Source organism: Natator depressus, chromosome 11, assembly GCF_965152275.1.
Source record: "Natator depressus isolate rNatDep1 chromosome 11, rNatDep2.hap1, whole genome shotgun sequence".
Lineage (NCBI taxonomy): Eukaryota > Metazoa > Chordata > Testudines > Cheloniidae > Natator > Natator depressus.
This window is the reverse complement of record NC_134244.1, coordinates 39,876,480-39,898,008: the sequence shown is the minus strand read 5'-3', so window position 1 is coordinate 39,898,008 and position 21,529 is coordinate 39,876,480. Positions and strand designations below refer to the sequence as shown.

General features: G+C 38.3%; 1 protein-coding gene across 1 annotated transcript in view; it reads left to right on the top strand.

Moving 5' to 3' along the window:
• Window positions 1–236: 236 nt before the first annotated feature.
• Window positions 237–21,529, top strand: part of SLC25A12 (solute carrier family 25 member 12) — a 69,657-nt gene continuing 48,364 nt past the window's right edge. The window contains exons 1-4 of the mRNA XM_074967583.1: window positions 237–493; window positions 1,601–1,654; window positions 12,399–12,541; window positions 18,657–18,772. Coding sequence (XP_074823684.1) covers window positions 482–493; window positions 1,601–1,654; window positions 12,399–12,541; window positions 18,657–18,772 — 325 coding nt within the window. The 5' untranslated portion in view covers window positions 237–481. The remainder of the gene's footprint in view (window positions 494–1,600; window positions 1,655–12,398; window positions 12,542–18,656; window positions 18,773–21,529) is intronic.

The window sequence follows — 21,529 nt, the reverse complement described above, 5'->3', positions numbered from 1 at the left end:
AGGGGAGGAGAGGAGTCACACAGAGATTTTGAGGTTGTGCATTACTGGGCAAGATCCATACCAAGGCCTTTGTAGGAAAGGCTGGCACCCCCCCTTCCCCTTCCCCCGGACCACCAGCATCTGACCTAGGTCAACTTCCTCACAGCCCTGTCTGGCAGGCGCTAGGCGGTCACAACCGCAGGGCTGGCACTCTTGCCTCGCTCAAGACCGGTGTCCTCCTCTGGGAGGTGCCCCCCACTCCCCGCCTCACTCCGGCCACCCTCCTTGCGTGGGGACCGCTTACTGCGGCCACAAGGTTCAGGCGGGCGCCCGCTGCCTGGCCAGCCGCCGGCGGGGCCCAGCACCACGGCCCCTGTCCCAGCCTGTAGGCGCAGGGTCCCGGCAGGGGGGGGCTCATTAGCATAGGGCCGGGCTGCGGCGGCGCGGCTGGCTGGTGGTAGTGCCGGGCTGGCAGCTCCTCCTCCCCCTCCCCGCGCTCAGCATGGCGGTCAAGGTGACTCTGCTCCTCCGTCGCTTGTTGCATAAGGAGCCGGGTGTTTCGGGCGGCCCCTTCGCCGCCAGTTCGGGGCTATGCGGGCAGGCGGGGAGCTGGCGGCGACGGCTGCTGCTGCCGCCCCTCTGTGGGCCTGGTACCCGGCAGCGGCCCCCAAACAGCAAGGGGGCAATGGGGGGGAGGAGAGCGCCCCCCACCCCGGGGGAGGAGAAGGGGAGACAGCCCCCACCCCGGGGGCAGGGGCGTGTAGTGGGAAGGAAGGAACCAGCTTTGGGGGGAAGGGTCCTGCGGTTGGGGGATGGGAGGGAGCTCGGGATGGAAAGGTCCTGTGGTGGGGGCAGGGAGCAGCCCTGGGGGAAGGGTCCTGTGGTGGGCAGTGGAGGGTGAGAGCACCTCTGGGGGGTATTGAGGGTGAATAGAGGAGCTCTTTGGGAAGATGGGAGTTTTACAGCAGGAGCCTGCAGAGCAGTCTTCAGCTGGGGGAGCACAGTTGGGGTGGGGGAGTTCTCAGAACAGTGTATCTCACTTGGAAAAATATTGATGATTCTTGTTGTGTGTGTTTGTTGTTCTGTTGCACATAGTCAAGCCAAAGGTGTTAAAATGTGTTTGCTTAGTGAGTTTTTAGCCTACAGGTGTAGCCTGGATGCTGGTGCATGTGCTTGAACTTTTAAGCGTCCCAAGGTCTTCCCAACTGCTTGTCTAAACTAGAGTGTGGTCATGTTTTAATTCAAGTTAACTAAGACAATTATAAATGCAAGTGGAGACACTTCACAAGTGTTAGTGATTTACTGCAACTCCTTCTGCTAAGGGCAATTTCTACCATTTGGGGCACTGGAAATACTGTTGCTTCTGACATTTGAGCCTGTTTCAATGTCTCCCTTATTCTCAGACAAGAGTTACTGAGTTTGACAGCTATCACTACTCCCTGAATTTTTTTAAAGTTAAGCAATAAAAACTTAGATTTTAATGTTTGGGATTCTGTTTATCAGTTAGATAAGAGAGCTGACATTTATTACCCTTATCAGCATAGATTGCATGAGGATTCTCTACACTATAAGTCAATTACCCAGCTAGTAAAGCATTAACTTTCTTTTCTTGGCTTTACAGGTGCAAACAACCAAAAGAGCAGATCCCAATGAGCTACGGAACATATTTTTACAGGTAAACTGATTTATTTGATTGACAGTTTTTTCTTTAAGGGTATGTCTTCACTACCAATGTTAATGTGCCGCCGTGGCAGCGCTTTGACGTGGCTGTGTAGTCGCGGCACCAGCGCTGGGAGAGAGCTGTCCCATTACTGTAAAAAACCACCCCCACAAGTCAAGTAGCTACCACCGCTGGGAGCGTGGCTCCCCAGTGCTGGTGCACTGTTTATACTGCCACTTTACAGTGCTGAAACTTGCATTGCCCAGGGGGGTGTTTTTTCACATCCCTGAGCGAGAAAGTTTCAGAGCTGTAAAGTGGCAGTGTAGACAAGGCCTAACTCTTGATATGCTGTGAGATGCTAGGGAGGGACGGTTGCTATGGAGAGTGGTTACCATGGAGGGCGGTTGCTATGCGGGGCAGTTGGTATGTCAAATGTATGACACACATTTTATGTCACACTCACTAAGATCTTTAAAGTTCACACTGTTTATATTGTATGTCTAAAGGCCCTTTTAGGTTTGAGTGGCATTAAGGTAAACCGATACTGAAACAAGTTATGGCTTAATACTTCTTTCCTTCAAATATTTTTGAAATAGTTACAACATTTCCTCTACAGCACAAAAACAAAACCCCAAACCCTAAGCCTCATTATTTTTTTAAGTTATACTTTTCAAGATAATAAAAAGCTCTACCTTGAAAGTGGTTTTATACTGTAGATCTTACCTTAAGGATAACTTAAGGTTACAACTTGTGTGTGTGTGTACTAGTCTGTTTACATCATGTCACTTTCTTAATAAAGGGTGTCCAAATTGGTATGTTTATATTGAATTACTGGAAACTTTTTTTCTTCCTTCCTCTCTGATTTCCCTCAAGCCATCAGAAAGATAATTCTAAAAGGAAAACACAAAATTATGAAAGTAAGATTTTGTAACAAGATTGATGTGATCAAATGTGTCTTTGGTCCTTGATTGTGTCCCTTAATATTTTAAATATCTTTCTATGTAAAGATGATATTTCTCTTACATTCAGTAATTCTCAAGTAAAATACTTTAGCTAGAGTACAGGAAATGAAAGTAATTTTAAATTAAGGAGTTCCCCTGGAAATAAGACAGTAATAACACAAGTCACCTTTATGTCACCCTTGACAGTGACCTTTGATGCTGTATTATCAAGTTCCCAGATGTGATAAGCAGCCAAGAGACCCTTTTGGCTGAGAGAACTAGTTATATCTAACCATCACATTTTTTCATAGACGGTTAATTTGAATACAGGAGTGGGTGCTAAAAATTGCAATGTTGTATTCAAATGATTGTCTAATTTTTTAACATCAGATATACCCTGTAAAGATTTTTCCCCAGCATAAAAGCATAAACGGGATGTGTAGTATTTAGTTTTAAAGAATAAAATAGTTAAGTATTAATTTATTGAAATACAAATGAGTCTCAGATATCTAAAAGTTCTTTTATTGGCTTGTGGACTTTGGTAGTTAGACCGTCAAAAAACATTTTGCAAGTCATACAAGACTTGAAACATGATTGGGTTGTTTTCTGACATTTGGCATATTTAACTTTTTGCGTAATCTTATTCTGTTCAACTGGAATGCTTCGCATAATGCGGAGCATATGTGATTCTTGTCTTATGTTGTGTTTTGAAGTAGGAGTTTTTGTTGCTGAAGTGAAGTAAATTATTTGAAACCCTTGATTTAAGTCATGTATGTAGTATTTTTATCCTTACTGTGATGCTAAATCTGTAAATTCTCCATATGAAGTTAAATATTTTACTGTCACGTTGGTAGTTTATTGTTTTTAAAAAGTCTTAATTCCACAAGTTCTACAACAGATATGCAAACCACCTTGTTTTGTGCACATGAGAAATGAAGATATAATGGCTGCCATATTACTTTTCTTGAATAGCTGAAACTTGCAATAAAAAAGCTATAGGAACTTAAACATTTTAAATTGTACTCCTGTTTAGAGGTACACCAAATTAAGAAAAAGTTATGGTCATAGAAAGAGATAATCTCCTGTTTCTTTTTGATAATTTGGCAAATTACACAAGTTTGAAATCCTGTTCATGCTATGTTGGTAGGTTATAAATAAATTTATATTTTTTTTATCACAACAGAAACCCTCCAGACAGAAAAGAATATAACTTTGTTGAGAAATATTGTTAGTGTTACAACACATTTCATGGGTCATATATGTTGTGCTCTTTGCTGAGGGTGCAAGTCTGTTCCATGTTGTTCAGCTAAAGGGCATGCATTCCTGCCTAAATTTGGCTTCCCTTGAAAATAGACACAAGTAACGATGAGGATCATGAAGAGGAAGAGAGTTCATATGTTCACCTTGCACTGTGGTACAGGGTGTCCTTATCCTTCCTCTTGTTCACGTGATGCATTCTACTAAATGTTACCATCCAATTCACATGAATATATTAGTGTGTATGCTGTGCATATTAGAATTTGTGAAGCTTGGTGTAAGATTTTATTGTTTAAATTATTAAAGTGTTAGCAGAAAATTTTTATTTTTAGAGTATAAAAGCATAAAGGAACAAAACAAAGGAGAAGTTGAAATGGAGAGCAGGAGGGATACAGGTCTCTTTAGGACAGTGTTTATCTAATCTCCTGGTGAACCTCCATTTTTTTCCCTAGAGGAGATGCAGTTAAATGTGGGAACTATCCGGTTGAATGAGTCCCTGTGTGCTGAATCCAAAATGGAACTGAACCAGTAAGGAGGAAAAAAGAACATGCTACCCTTTTCCATTTATTTAAAACACAGTACAGTTTTTTCCATTAAAAGTCCATTTTCTCAAATCTATTGCACCTGATTTAATGAGAATGATGAGAGGGATACCTGTGAATTTTTTCTTCTGTCAGGGATAAAGTTTGGAGGAAATATTAATTTCGGCTGAAAACCAGTGTGATGGCATCTAACTGTGTGTTAAAAAGACAGACTGTTCTTAGCTTAGACATGTTATGTTGTGGTGGTAGAAAACAAGATGTTCAAATTAATCAAATGCTCAATTTTGAATTATCCTTTTTATGTGTGATAAGAATTCTCTTTTGCAAAGAAATAATTTGGAATTGAAGAATCTATTTTTAATTTTAGTATAAAATTTAATATGTAATGTAAATTTATTTTAATTTTGGGGTAAATTAAATAACTTCTTAATAAAATATAGATAAATATAAAATAATATATATATCAGAGTTTAGTCAAACCTTTTATTTTTTTCATGCTAAGAGATCCTTGCCTTATAGGTTGCATCGCAGAAAGGTCACTTGGGGCCAGATACTCTGAATTTATAAATACATGCCAAAAGTGAAAGGCTTACTTACTTTGTCACTCCTTATTATGTTGGCTTTTTGCCAGCAGCCTTTCTAATTATCATGACCTTCTCATATGGAGCTGAGAATTATCTGTCAGATAATGGTTCATTCATTTGTATCAAACATAAATTCCAAAACAGATTATTTATTGTAAAATAATTCACAATTTAATAAAAATAGTTTGATTCGTTTTTAAAGAAATAGGATAATTATGTTTACAGTATTATATGCTTAAATGTTTACTGTCTTTCATGTGTCCTTGACTGCGTGCTTCCTCTTTTATAACTGAATTCTGCTGCTATTGTGGATATTTTCAGTACCCTGTATGTTCTGTGATCTTGCATATGCAGAGTTTACTGTGGAATGCACTCCTTACAGCGGAATCATGCTTCATAATCTAAGGTTTTATTATTTTAAAATGGAAAGGGAACCTTAAGAAGGTGTTGCAAGGATGTTTGCCTGACTTTGCCAAATATGCAGGAACCCTGAAACAATAGCTCTGATAAAGTTTGAACTATCCTGTTTATTTTAGTGGAGTGTTAATTCTTAAATATAAGACAACAGTTTATTGTTTGTCTTATGGTGAGTCCCACATGCCCCAGTCAAAATAAGGGCCCATTTTGCTAGCTTTCGTAAAATACATAGACAGATGCAGTCCCTGGCCCCAAAACTTTGCAGTCTAAGACAAGACACAAGTAGATGTAACAAACAAATAGGAGACGATTGATGAAGATAATAATTATAGGTTTGGAGTCATTTAAAGTTTGTTTTTTTTAATTATAAGGGATAAATTTAAATGTTAGCTTTTAACCATGTCACTGTTGATAATTTTAACAGCAGTATACATCTACTATTCTTCTTATCCCACAGTCCCAAACTTTCTCTGGAGCCAAAAGCCTTGCCTTCCTCTTTCTCAGATTTTGAAACCCCCAGCTTCTCTGATAACTTCTGTTATGGTTGGTCAAGACAAAAATATATTTTCAGTACAAAAAGCTATGAAACATTGAAGGCTAAAAATGTGGACCACAGCTTACAGTAAGGTCAAAAGAACATCCTATCATGTAAATGAATTGTAAAGATGAGATATCTCAGTATTCATCTCTCTTTGAAATGTACGGTGAATGGTGGAGGAACAAGCAAATGGCCTTATGTTAATTTGTATAGCTAAGTACCCGTGATGGACCTCTTTCAAAGTCATCCTATAACCTTTTTGTTCTCTGAGGAATTCCAACTTGTCAAAAGACATGAAATTTTATAAAAGATCCTTGGGTCGTGATTCTGTCATCTCGGATCTGCTTAAGCTTCATCAGGGGAAGTTTGAGTTGCAACACTGAGATCCCAGTTATTCTAGTACTCCCTGAATATGATATTTGTACATTGGACTATGACCTATGAACTGAATTCTAAAGGAACTCTTTGCAACTACAAAGCTCACCATCTCTACTACGAATCTGAACCTCAAGAATTGAACTCATGTCTGTATGTATATTAATCTTTTTACCGTACTTCTCTCTCTCTTGTTTTTTAAATAAATTTTAGTTTAGTTAATAAGAATTGGCTGTAGTGTGTATTTGGGTAGAATCTGAAGCATTCATTAACCTGGGAGGTAATGTGTCTGATCCTTTGGGACTGGTAGAACCTTTTCTTTTATATGATGAAATAAGATTTACAGAAATGTTTATCATATTTGATGTGGGTCCGTGGAGGGAGGCCTGAGGCTGGATCATTTTAAGGGAACTGTGTTGTTTGGACTTCTGAGTAACCAATACGATAATAAAGAAAGTCTTGTATGCTGGCTTGGCGAATCTAAATATTGGAATATCCCGCAGCTTTTTGGGGTTTGGCTGCGCCATTCTTTGCAGTTCACCCTAATTGAGTGACCATAGCAAACTCCCCACTAGGATCCTGGTCATAGTGGCGTAGTCGTTCTTGGATACACATTACCACAGGTTAATCGGGTTTTTGGATCAGAACCACACACTTGTCAAAATTTAATTTTGATATTGGGAGAGTTTAAGGGTTAAAAATCAGTTACAGTGAGCGACCCATGATCAAGATGCCCGACGGAAAATGCCTGGAAGTATTGTGCTTACAGAGAGGGTTGTATTTTAAGCAAAAGGCCCCAGAGCAGGAACTGGAAGATCTGTTAATTGCCAGTGATAAGGAAGCAGATCCAGCAAAAATGCTTGCAGTGAGAAACCTGCAGCTAGAACTTGTACAAAAGCAAAAAATAGCTAATATGGAAGGAGAAGCTGCTGAAAGAGAGTGCCTGTGTTTTGAACATGAACAAAGGATGGCATATATTTGATTGCAGGAACTAGAAGCTAAGGCAGAAGTGGACAGACTTAAGCTCCACCTCAAGAGGATAAAGGAACAACAGGAACTGTGTCATCCTGGAAAGCCAACTCCTCTCAACTGTGAAGACGGGGATAGAATCTATCCAGTTTGTAACAGTGTTGGTGTGTTGTTTGACTCTAAACAGTTGAGTATGTGTAAAGAAATTTACCCCACCACTGCCACATTTTATGTAAATAATTTTACTGTGACCTCGGGTGAAGGTAACCCCATAACTTGTGCAGAGAATGTAAAGGTCAATCATAAAAGCTGTTCAGGGCAAATTACAGCTAACATTACTCTTGTTAAAACAGATTTTTTCAAAGGAGATGATTATTTACCAAATTAGAATATGAATATTGTAATCCTCTATGAGTTTACTGTAAGTATGCCTTTAGCCAGAATCCATCTTGAATGGAATGGTGTTAAACGTGAAGTTATAGCTGGTGGAAAGAAGTTATTGCCTAAGGCTCTTTTGATTGGGGATGATATTAAAACTTTGTTCAGTCAAGTTGATGACATAAACCAGTCACAGGAAAGAAATAATCCTGAACCTGTGTCTACTAGGGGCAAGGATTTGCCTATGGAAGGTTTCTCCAAATGTTTGTATGAGGAAGATAGCTGTTTATCTGTGCAAAGAAGCAGTGCATATGTGGAAAAAATTCCTATTTGTCTGTCTGGTATCTCAGAAGTGAATCTAACATTAGATAAGGCTCAGGAAGATGTTTCTCTAGAGAAAATTAAAGTTGGTGATCAGGTTAAAGCCCTAATTGAGGGGAAAAAGGGTAATTTTTTTATGGGTGATGGGAATGTTGGCTAATAAAGCTTGGGAAAGTAAGCCTGGCCCAGGTAAAATTGATGTGCTTAAAATAGCTCAGTGTAATAAGACACTATTTGTAGAAAACAGTAGTTTATATGATAAGGGAGGGAAAGGCAAAGAAAGTTTAGATGAGCATAGGCAGTCTTCTGAGCTGATAGCTTTGTCTAATCAGCAGTTTGGGAAGGCAAGATTAGTGGAACATGAGTATCCCTACACCTTACCTGTTACCAGTGTGGAGAATTGTGACAGTGAAGGAAATATTTCTGTGTCTGTGAGGGGTAACGACTTGCCTATGAAGGGAGCTATCCCAATCTCCAAGCAATTGTCTGTGAACAGCCATGTGTGCTGGGACAAAAGAAAGGATATGCCAAGCTGTTTGTCTGTTAAAGGGGAATGTTTCTCCAGCTCTTTTCTGTCTGTAAAGCAGACAGTAGAAGCCTGTCAGCCTATGATGGTTGAAAATTTATCAGTTGACCCAGAGCTGATTCTGGATACAACTAAAGCCCAGGAAGGAAGTGTTCCTGAATTTGTGTCTGCTAGTGATGCTATTGTAACTAGGTTGTATCCAGTTAATGTCATAAATCGCTCCCAGAGACCAAGCGATTCTGGTGCTTCTGTTTTGCCTGTTGCTAGTATGTTGCTGAGTAAAGATATGACAGCCTTGTCTGATCAGGGTGATATAGCCAGGGCACAAGGAAAGCATGAAGGTAATCTGACTGTTACCCACAAACATTATTTTAAAATGGAAAGGGAATCTTAAGAAGGTTTTGCAAGGATGTTTGCCTGAGTTTACAGTGTGGAAACTTGTAACAAGGAAGAGAATGCTTCTAATCTTGTGACTATGAAGTCTAGCAGTTTACCTGAAAGGGCGTTTTGTGAAAATCTTTCTGAGGGGACAGAGATGATTCTGGATTTAAGTGAAACCCAGAAAGTCTGTTGTTGCTCAGGAAAATGTTCCTTTAGAGCAAGCCCTAGGTGAAAAGGCTAAGGGCAGAATTTCTGTGAATTAATGGGTTGTTGCTTAGGAAGATTCCTGAAGAGAAATCTTCAGGGTAGTTTTAACAAGCAGTTCACTGCAACTGATGGGTGTGGAATTGATTTGATAGAGTTAACTCAGGATGAATCACTGGATAGAGAAAGCAACAATTTGTTTGGGAGACTTGTTCCAGTTCCAAACTGCCAGATTCTTTCCGAGTTATATAGATCCACTGACTTTGATTTAGAAAGGCCCAGTGTGGATAGCTTTGAAAAGATTTCAAATGCAATAAAAATTGTTAGGGAATTTAAACAGCCCTATAAGCTTAACCAGCTTGTTGGGGAGACAATGTTGTTGGAACATGAATGTCTCCATGTTGATTCTTTAAGTAAGCAGTCTGTGACTCAGGTACTGAGGAAAGATCTGGTTACTGGGTTACAAGGATGCAGGGGAGAGCAGGCAAACTCTTGTCTCCAGATATTTTGGATATGACTTGTAGTCTCTTAGTGGACTTGACATCTGATTACATGTGGAAGCAGAGTTTGGTAATGGAAAGACAAAAGAGTATAACATGCTAGTGAAAATTGATGGTATCTCTTTAAGACAGAGTGCAGCCTTGGAATTGGTAAAGCTTGAAGATTTGAAAACTAGTAAACAAGCTAAGGTCTGTGTTAATGCAAATTACCAGACTGACGGGGGGGGGGGGGGAGGAGAAAGACTTGCCCATAGCCATTAGCAAAGATGATGCACCCAGCCAGCCAATGGATTCTGTAACACAAAAGAGTTCAGATTTTGACCCTAGTGGATAGTGAGGAAAGGAAGGATTAAACCTTGCAAATAAAAGCCACAGGTTAACCCTAAAATACCAAAACCTCAAGGAATTGGTTAAACTGAAAGCCTATGTTAAGGAAGACCTGAGGTCAAGAAAAAGCTACAAAGATTCAAAAGGGATATTGAACAAGCTGACCTAAAGAATGATTTGTCTAAACCAAAGGCTTGGCATGACAAAAATAATTGTAAATGTACACGTGATAGAACTGATGTTAATGTTATTGCTAATGGTTGTAACTAATTTGTTGCTGATACAAAGAACTGTAAAAATGTACAATGTGCATGGTCTTTTGGAAAAGCTCTTGAACGTGTTAAGAGTGGTACATAATAGAAACCTTTATGATTATGCTGTTTGGTTCAACAAGAACACACTTTGTGTTAAAAAGCCTAACAATCTTGAGGCTTCACAGCTAATGCATAGGTATATTTCTAAAACTTTCCACAGCAGAAAAACCACGACAAGTTTGAACTGCTGTGCACAAAGCAAAACTGGGGTACAACACCTCACAGCCTTCAGGGCTGAATACCAGAGTAAGGGCTCTCTGAAGAACATTAATGGATATGTTAATTTAACACATAGACCAAACCCTGGAATCACTAAAGTGTTTCACAAAGTATGGGCTAAGTTTTTGGCTGGGGCCAAAGCAAGCATCAATACTTTGGCCTTACAAAAAATTCAATGTAAACACAGCTCATATCAATGTTGGAAGATCCTTAAGGTGTATCCAGGAGCTCTAATTTTGCCCTTCCACACCAGACTAACGTTGGGGGTGTGACGCATGGCTAGAAAGGGTTAAACATCCTGAAAAATAAACAACCTTCAAAAGACATGTAAGGAGCTAATGTTTGTGTATTTACATATGTATAAGTAGGGTGCACAATGTAATTAATAGTCCCTGTCTATGCTGTATTTTGATAATTCAGAGGTCAAAAGAACATCCTGTCATGTAAATGAATTGTAACATGGGATATCTCAGTATTCATCTCTCTTTGAAATGTACGGTGAATGGTGGAGGAACCAGCAAATGGCCTTATGTTAATTTGTATAGCTAAGTACCCGTGATGGACCTCTTTCAAAGTCATCCTATAACCTTTTTGTTCTCTGAGGAATTCTAACTTGTCAAAAGACATGAAATTTTATAAAAGATCCTTGGGTCATGATTCTGTCATCTCGGATCTGTTTAAGCTTCATCAGGGGAAGTTTGAGTTGCAACACTGAGATCCCAGTTATTCTAGTACTCCCTGAATATGATATTTGTACATTGGACTATGACCTATGAACTGAATTCTAAAGGAACTCTTTGCAACTACAAAGCTCACCGTCTCTACTACGAATCTGAACCTCAAGAATTGAACTCATGTCTGTACGTATATTAATCTTTTTACCGTACTTCTCTCTCTCTCGTTTTTTAAATAAATTTTAATTTAGTTAATAAGAATTGGCTGTAGTGTGTATTTGGGTAGAATCTGAAACATTCATTAACCTGCGAGGTAATGTGTCTGATCCTTTGGGATTGGTAGAACCTTTTCTTTCAAATGATGAAATAAGATTTACAGAAATGTTCATCATATTTGATGTGGGTCCGTGGATGGAGGCCTGAGGCTGGATCATTTTAAGGGAACTGTGTTGTTTGGACTTCTCAGTAACCAATAAGGTAATAAAGAAGCTGGTTTGGTGAATCTAAGTATTGGAATATCCCGCAGCTTTTTGGGGTTTGGCTGCGCCATTCTTTGCAGTTCACCCTAATTGAGTGACCATAGCAAGCTCCCCACTATGACCGCGGTCACAAATACCCAAAAGTCTGAAAACTGTTATATCATGAGCAAGTGTAGTATCACTTTTTAATATCTAATGCTTCTGTAGGAATAGGCTCTACATCCTGCCTTTGCAAGGGGATGGGATGAGACTAGACTAGGTATGTTCTGCCTCAGGTTACTGTGGTCCAAAAACCAGGCATTTCCTCTCCTTTTTTTCTTCAAGAAGTTCTAGAATTATAATAATTAAAGGGATAATGTCAAGTTTGTTAATGTGTCCTGAAAAATGGGTAAACAGTGAGGTGGCAAAATTTGCAGATAATACAAAACTATTCAAATAGTTAAGTCCAAAGCAGACTGCGAAGAGTTACAAAGGGATCTCACAAAACTGGGTGACTGGGCAACAAAATGGCAGATGAAATTCAATGTTGATAAATGCAAAGTAATGCACGTTGGAAAACATAATCTCAACTATACATACAAAATGATGGGGTCTAAATTAGCTGTTAACACTCAAGAAAGAGATGTTGGAGTCATTGTGGATCGTTCTCTGAAAATATCCACTCAATGTGCAGCAGCAGTCAACAAAGCAAACAGAATGTTGGGAATCATTAAGAAAGGGATAGATAATAAGACAGAAAATATTGTATCAATTCAGTAACCGCTAACCTAATCATCCAAATTATGTTATTTTGTTTTCTCTCTTTTTCTCTAGTATGCCACTGTTGAGAAAGATGGAGAGCATTACATGACACCAGGAGATTTTGTGCAGAGATACCTAGGACTATACACAGACCCAAATTATAATCCTAAAACAGTGCAACTGTTGGCGGGAGTAGCAGATCAAACAAAGGATGGGTGAGAACTTTGCTTTCCTTTAAAAGTGTATAATTGGCAAATGATTTAATATGTCTTCTGGTTACTTTATTGCCTTCTAAAACAATATCTTACTATTTGTGTTGAGCTGTATGAGCTTGTTTGTTTACCTAAATAATGAGATTTTTCTCAAATTCAGTAGATAATTTTGTTTCAGATTAGTGAGAATATAGAGTATAACAATTTTTAAGGTGCTTTAACTGAGGGGTTAACATAGTATTTAGGTTATTAATATGGGGCTTAGCCAGAGGCCGTTGTGTATGCCTAACAGAATAGCTACATTTTTGGTTAAAATAAGTTCATCCATTTTTTCATGATTACCTTGAAGAAGTTCATTCTCAATTTATTCAGGTCCATGATCAGCAACTGTAGAGTCTTTAGCAGGGGCGGGCAAACTATGGCCCACAGGCCACATCTGGCCTGCAAGCCATTTTAATCCGGCCCTCGAGCTCCCGCTGGGGAGCAGGGTCTGGGACTTGCCCCGCTCCAGCCGGGGAGCAGGGTCGGGGGCCACTCCACGCGGCTCCTGGAAGCAGCGGCATGGCCCCCTTCTGGTTCCTATGCGTAGGGGCAGCCAGGGGCCTCCGCTCTGTATGCTTTCCCCACTCCAAGTGCAGCCCCTGCAGCTCCCATTGGCTGGGAACCAATGGACGGGGCAGCGTGCAGAGCCACATGGCCATGCCTCTGTGTAGGAGCCGGAGAGGAAAATGCCGCTGCTTCTGGGAGCCACTTGAGTTAAGTGCCGCCCAGAGCCCTTCCCTCCAAGCCCCTGCCCCAGCCCTGATCCCCTTCCCGTCTTCCGAATCCCTTGATTCCAGTCCAGAGCACCCTCCTGCACCCCAGTCCCCTCATCCCCAGCCCGCACCCCCAGCCAGAGCCTTCCCCCCCATTCCCGCACCCCAACCCCCACCCAATCCCAGAGGACCCTCCCGCACCCTGAACTCCTCATTTCTGGTCCCACCCCAGAGCCCTCACCCCCTCCCGCACCCCAACTCCAATTTTGTGAGCATTCATGGCCCGCCATGCAATTTCTATTCCCACATGTGGCCCTTGGGCCAAAAGGTTTGCCCACCCCCTGGTCTTCAGTATCCATAATTAAACACAGCTTGGAAAAATAAAAAAGATGTCATGCATTTTCTGTAGTGTGTGGTCTTTATAATCCCTCACTGCCACCATTCACAAACAGATCAAACCACTGAGAACCTCTTGGCAAGAGAGACACCAAACGCTTTTTATTTAGGAAGAAAAGTATAACCTAATCAAGATAAGGTTATACTGCACAGAGTTTTTTAATCATTGCTTATGAACAGTAGTCCTTGTTTATAAATTGCTCTCTGAAACCATTTTACAAAATGCCCAGTCTTAAGATGTATGTTATTTTTTTAACTGACTCTGTTCCAAAGTAGCCTTGCCTTCTTGCTCTTTTCCATTGCTGCATGTACGCATTCCGGTTTGGCATTGTATTGTAGCAAGAAGCATGGATGTTGTTAAAGTGGAGCCAAGAGGTTAAGAAGCATCAGAGCAGAGGTCAAAAATACCATCAGAGAGGAGTGGGCATTTGGTAGAGAAGAGATGGAAGGCTGCTATTAAAATAGAATACAATCTATTTTTTATAGATAAATTTCATTTATTTGAAATTGAAAGCCTCTTATTTTCCTTGGTTCTGTAAGTGTAAGTGTAAATCTGACCCTGGATGGTATGCAGATGGTTTTTGTTTTCCTTTATTGTAGTATTTTAGAATATTTTATTTTATATTTCAAGGACCCTGATCAAGAAGGTTTGGTATCTTCACTTGATAACTAAAATTATCGTTCTATGAAATGCATATAATTTGTGTTAAATAGCGAAGATAGAATTTACTCTGTTATATAGTTACATAATGTTTGTTAAATAAGGTTGCAACATTTCTCCTTGGACTTTTAGGAGGTATTTGATAACCCAAAAAAGTTACATTACTGTGTCTAACATATGGATGTAATGGGATGTATCACCAGCAATATGGCTGAATATACGTATCTTTTTGAAATCATGATCAGTAAACAAGCAAATCTGTAATATTTTGCTTTCTCCCGCAGCTGTTGGTCATCTTTTAGAAGTGTGTTTATTTGAAGAGTGGTTTTATAAAAGGACTTTTTGTACAGTTAGGAATCAAGAGTGTCTTTCACTTCTTATAGCAGACCCTCAGACTGAGAAATTGCTGGTTTTCTACCACTTTCTGTTTTGTGTGTAGCTTTTTGTTTGGACACTATTGTTCAGAACGAGATCAGTGTATTCATGCAGGTGATAAAATATGATGAAATAATGTGTAACTTACTATCCAGAGTTTGGATTTTTACAGAGACAGAAGAAGTTGGAAGGCAGCCAAGGTATTTGAGCATTAACTTGTCCAGATTTAGCTTGCCTTCTCAGTTTTTGAGCATTTCTTTGCTCATTGGCTAATGGTAATTTTAGCACCCTCCATGAATAAAGGCCAATATTTCCAGCCTTATATATGCCTACTGTGAAAAAGCAAAACCTCCACACTTGTTGCAATAAATGTAGTTTACATTTAGAATAAATGTAGTTTAGCAGTAGATCATGAAATCTGCTGCTTAAAATTCAGAAGAGCAAGTACTTATAACATCTTATTATTCCACCTTCACTAGTGTTTGGATTTTTGTAGTTGCGAGGTTTCATATCAAAACATTCTCAAAATATGAATAGGACTAGTAAAATATGGTTTATATCTTGATTGGTATTTACAAATTAATGCAGTATTCTCTAATTTTCTATTCACTTACGGTTTCATTTTTAATGAGGCTTGAGCCTGCTCTCCAGAATATGACAATCTACACCTTGGAAAAAGAGCTCACTGGTTAATTTTTACAAATTACAGAGTGAAGCATGCTGCATATTAGAGGGCAAAAATTACACCTTTACCCCGATATAACGGGACTCAATATAACACGAATTCAGATATAACGCGGTAAAGCAGCGCTCCGGGCGGGCGGGGCTGCGCACTCTGGTGGATCAAAGCAAGTTTATAACGCGATTTCACCTATAACGCGGTAAGATTTTTTGGCTCCCGAGGACAGCATTATATCGGGGTAGAGGTGTATCTCTAAAATCTATTTTAGATTATTTAACAGGATACAAAAATGTGATTAAAATAATCTTGCTTGCATAAAACTAATCTTTTTTCAAATTTACTAGTAGGCATTTTAACTTTCTCTTTTAATGCTTTCTTTAATACCTCTTTCTCTTCCACTCACAATTTAAGCAATTAATGTTGTGTGCTTGAGATTCTTAGTTGACTGGGTCTAGAAAAGTGTTTCTTTTCTCTTGTTGCTATCATCCAAAATTGGTGGGAGATAGGAACTCAGAGTTGGATTTATTTAGGAGTCCTGGGTTCAGATCCTAAAAGAGTCACAAATAAAAATGCATTTGGTTTTGTCCTAGTTTCTAGTTCTGATTCAGATGCAGAATACTGTTTAATCTGATCAGTAGTCTCAGTTCAGGAAAAACGCATAACTAAAATAGGATTTCCCTAGGCTAAGATGGAGTTCCATTTTCAGAATTATGTGAGACAATTCACAGAGCACCAGACTGCTGCATGCTTCGTGTCAAAGTGTTATTTCCTCACTGTTAAAAACACAAAATTAATCTAGAAATAAATGTGATCAGGGAACAGAAAAAATAAGGATATGATTCTATATCATATTTGCTTGTGAGGGATGTTTGAAATAGTAACTTGGTGTTATAAATAACTTTTTGTTCAAAAGTAGAAGTTATTAGAAAAATAGGATGATGTGAATTGCAGCTTAAATGTGAAGTTTTAGTTGTACAATTAAAAATAAAATGACTATGCATTATATGCAAATAACTGATTATGTGATGGGGAACTATTATTGTGTGATCTGGAATACAAAATATTTGGACACTCAGTTGTCTGAAACTGCGCCTTCCGGAATCTCCAGATCTATATTTATCTCTAGTCAGGATTTTCTCATGTGAAAGATTTATTCTGTCCCTATATGGTAACATCATCAGGTTTATCCCTGAATTTTTTTTGCAGAAGCATATTCTTTTGTAGCCTTCATTGTGAGTCTTAGCATCTTATACCAAATTTCAGTCTTAGATAACTGTATTATTTCTACAGGTAGTTTCATTTATAACATTATTAATTACTTTAGTCTACAACTAAATTGTAATAATACATTACGCTTTTCAGAGGATCTAAAATTGCTTTACAATGTTTAGGTAGGTATTAATGTATCTTTTGTGTACACACACACACACACACACACAGCTGAAGCGACTACCCATAGTCACACTGCAGATCAATTGCAAAACCTGGGAATAGAACCAAGGTCTTCTGAATAACCATTAACTAGTCTGCCCCTAAAAATTAAGTTCTCAAGTTTTAAGTAACTCAAGAAGGATTAACAATCCTAGAAAAAATGGTCAAGAATAACCAAAGTTTATGACAGTTCTGGAAAAAGATGGAGTATTTGGGTACCAGTTTGCTTTAGGTGCACCTTAGAAAGGTTTTTGTAAAAATAGTTGTTCTGTCCTTTAGTTTGATACGTTTGTCATTTTTCTGGGGTTGAACTCAGCAGCAGCAGTGTTTGGCTTTCTTGGTAGAGGGCTCCTTTTGAAACCTCCTTCAGTGGGTGCTCTCCCACAATCCAGAACTGATGGTCTTCAGAGCACAATGCAAGTTGTATATATTTGGTTCAGCTTCTTGTTTACTTTGTCCCACAGTTTGGCTATCAACCTATTTAAAAGATGTTGTTTCTCAGGGGCTAAAATCTAATTTGCCTATCTTTAATGTGGAATAAATTGTGTGTTGTGTAAGACTGGATGGTAGTCTGTCCTTTGGGTGGATGTAACTGTGCTGGTAATTGCATAGCTCTTGCTCCCATTCTAATTTTTCTTGGTTAAATCTGATAAATAGAACCAGGGCCCTTAGATTTCAACTTTTCCAAAATCATCACCTTGTGGAAGAAACTCATTTTTGTAAATTGTTAGAAGTGGTCTATGATAGAAATGTCAAAGTTGAGATTTTTCCTGTTTAGTGGCCCATAATGTTTCTAGATTCTAGTTCAGTGGGAATATGGAAAGTAAAGGATCTTGTTATAAGGATCTATATTTTGGTTAGTGTATGTATAAGGGCTAGATGAACTAATGGCTACTATGGCCTAATCCATTAAACTGTTTCATAAAATATGCATCTGTTCAACTGGGGTCTTCAGACATGAACAGTCCCAGTGCAAAATAACTGCTATGAACTGAGTTCATCCTTCAGCATTGAGAGTACTGGAAGGCTATATTTTGTAAATTGAGATCAATAAATATTTTTTTGAGACTTCTTACCTTGACAATCTGCAAAAATGTTATGCATGTTTCTTTATTGCTATAGATGCAGTTCATTTTTGTGGTTTAAACTTATTTCGGAGATTACAATGAAATAAAAAAATACCTAACTGATGTTAAAATAAAGTAGATAAAGAAATTAATGATGGAATGTGAATAAAATGGGCTTCGTGCTATACTGCAACTATTTTTCTAGACACCTGCTAATCTGAAATTCAGAACTGTAGCAGTTATACGCGTTTTGCTTGCTTAATTTGGAGAGTAGTGTATTATTTCAGTGTTCTTAAAAGAATTTCAAGGTGTGTTTATATTCTGCATTTTGCGAGGAAAATCTCATTTTTATCTGTATGTTGGTTCATAAAAAATCCAACTTTTTCTGGTACAGCATGTATATTAGCAGTGGCAACCCTCCAAATTTCATTTCAGCAGAAATGCTTTGTTACTTCACACTTTGTAAATCCAAGTAGAACAGCACTTGAAAAATAATTATGAAGTATTAAATACTAGGTTCACACTGAGAGTTGTGTCCACAGATCTGAATGCAATTGGAAACTGAGTCACAGGGGTTGTGACTTCCCTAAGGCGACACAGCACATTTGTTCCCATTTTTAACATAGAATCAGGTTTCTTGTCACCTGTTCTTAATCACTGAATTGTGAAGCCTTCCAAATTATCAAACCCCAACCTTCATGGCCCTTGTGAATATCTTTTAAAGCCTTTAACTTCTGTTTTTCCTTTGTAGGTTGATCTCCTATCAAGAATTTTTGGCATTTGAGTCAGTTTTGTGTACTCCAGATGCAATGTTCATTGTTGCTTTTCAGTTGTTTGACAAGAGTGGCAATGGAGAAGTGACATTTGGTAAGAATACTCTCAGAAAGCATTTTAACAGATTAAGGTCAATAGTATCGATAGCAAGAATGGCCAAGACTCCCTGGAAATCTAACCGGAAATACATATAGTTCTGCACATACAGTACTGATTTCCTAAAAGGGTATCTATAGGTAAAATTTGTTTTCATTTTTTCAAAGTGTTGGTTAGAACACAAGCGTAAGAAATCCAAAAATGTAATTACTATACTTTGTTGAATCATTGACTCTTACACATTCCTAAAATAGGTGGTGCAAAACTTGCTTGTGCAGGACTGTCCTGAAACATAGTGAACCATGGGTACTAATTCCTTCATTCCTGACGGGATTTTTGTAAGAAGTTCAGGATCTCCAGGTACCAACTTTGGAGAACTGTTACTACATTTATTGAGAAGATAATAGGGGTTGCAGGTAGAAATGAAGATGTTCTAATTCATGTTTTAGAAATCCCAATTTAATTTTCCTGTTTTAGGGACAAATTCTACTCTATCTTATATGGGTACAACTCCTGAGCTGAACCCATGTAAATAAGAGTGGAATTTGGCTTTTAGACTTTTATTGTTACAGTCTAGTTTTTATCACTGAGTAAGAACTGAACTGAACAGGATTCTGTAGGTGAAAGAGTTTCATTTTATCATGTTACTGAATAGGTAAAAGCTTACTGATTATAATAGATTGTAGATTTGTTATTTAATGTTAAGCTAAAATGTATATTTAGATTAGAAAACATTTAATGCTGAGAATTTTAATACATGGAGTGCGAAATGTTAATTTTATCCAAAAGAATAAAGCTTTCAATAAAGATAATGCAATTTATGCTTGGATTTGTAGCCACTTACTGTCTGTATCAGCAATTTCTGAAAATTTTTGCACCAATTTTTGAGGTAGTGGTAAAACTCAAATCATGCACGAGCCTTTTTCTGAAAAAATATATACAGTATTGCTTGAATCATTACTTGTATAAAGTGACATGATTAACAAACAGGGCAAAATATTAAGCACTCAGGAGCTGCCACATCCTAAAGAGAAATAATATGTAAGAACTTTGTAAAAAGAAACAGTAAATTCAGGTACTAGCTAGCTGTCAAACTGACAAAGCAATCCATTACATTAATTCTCACCAAAAAAGTGATGATGCCCCGATTTCTCACAAATGTACATGAACATAGTCAAGTTGAAACAGCTGGTTCAAAAAATGAGTTAAAAGTAATTTCACCGAGTACATATGCCCTTGTGTCCCTCTGTGCTGATTTTGGTGGTTTTATGGTCAGAGCTTCCTACTGTTAAATTGTGTTTTCCCTCTTCTGTTGCTGTATTAGAGGATCACAAAACAAGGGAAACTGACTAAACACAAAGTGTTGTCAAATGCACAAGGTAATCTCTAAAAATAGATACAAATTTGTCCTCTTTCAATTATTATAACGTTAGTTGTAAAAATACAACTAAAACCAATCTTTCAGATAGAATTGTGATTTTTAAGTTGATATTCCTTTTAATAACAGAGTGCTGTAGGGAAGTTTTATACTACTGTCCCCAGTTCATTACTTTTACAAAATATGCCATAGTGCAATTACTTGTATATTTTATAGTTAGTGGCGTACTGTGAAATGTTTTAATTTCTTTATAATATATGTTTTGTGGTGCGGTACCCCTGACTTTCTGTTGCTTCTTGCTTGGCAGTTTCCCTTGGCAATTTTCCTATATGTAAAATGGGATACATAACCACCTTCACAGGGTTATTATAAGTGTGTAGAGTATGGGGGAAATATAAAGCACAATATAATTTCATATGAAATACTGACATTTGCTAATCAGCAATTGGTCTCAGATCACTTTTGTGAGTTAAGGAGATGCCTCTGTATTGGTTTATTTCTGGGCTCCCCCCCGCCCCATTACATATGTATCAGACAGTAGGTTAGCTTCATATGAGTGCAGGAGACAATTTCAGTTATGTCAAATTAGGAAACTCTCCAAAGACCTCGCGAGATGAGATCATGGTGAAGTGTGATATTTCCATTTTGGATCTTTGCTTCAAAGAATCTTACAAGATATTTACTCCTTGTGGGGTGAGGGGAGAAGGCCAGTTTTCTTCGATTTGTAATTTTTGACCTTAGCCAATCAGTGCGAATAAACAAAGGTATTACCCATTGCTTGACTTAAAATACACACACTTAATAGTGGCATATTGTGTATATTAATCTGTATAGTGTACAAGGTTCTGTGCATGTATATCATGTCCCGTATGTATAAATATTTTTAATGTAGAGAATTATTAGAAATTATACCGAAATGGAATAGAGCTAGCCAACTAGCGCGCACGATTGGTAGACAGTTGTAGATCTGGAACTGTGGTTACATTTCAAACACACAACAAGTAGTTTCCTTCACTCTGATTTTTTTTTCTCTCCCTTAGGCTTGACCCTGCATATATACCCATGACAAATGTGGCCATATTGGCTTCTTGCTGTTTTTTTTGCCCTCTTTCTGTCACTTTTCTACTCTTACTAGCTCTTTATAAAATGTTTATATTCTACTCCCAATGAGTAACTTGTTTGTTAAATTATGTGTAAAGCTTTTACACAGAAACACCTAAAATCTCATAGAGGTCAAGGTTAACAACTTTATATTTATATGGAAACTATTTGTCGGAAAGATTGATCCATTATCAGTGGATAACATATGTGAGATTATACATTACTGAGAATTATCTAAAATCTAAGTTTATTGAAATAAAAGAAAAGGGGGGTGG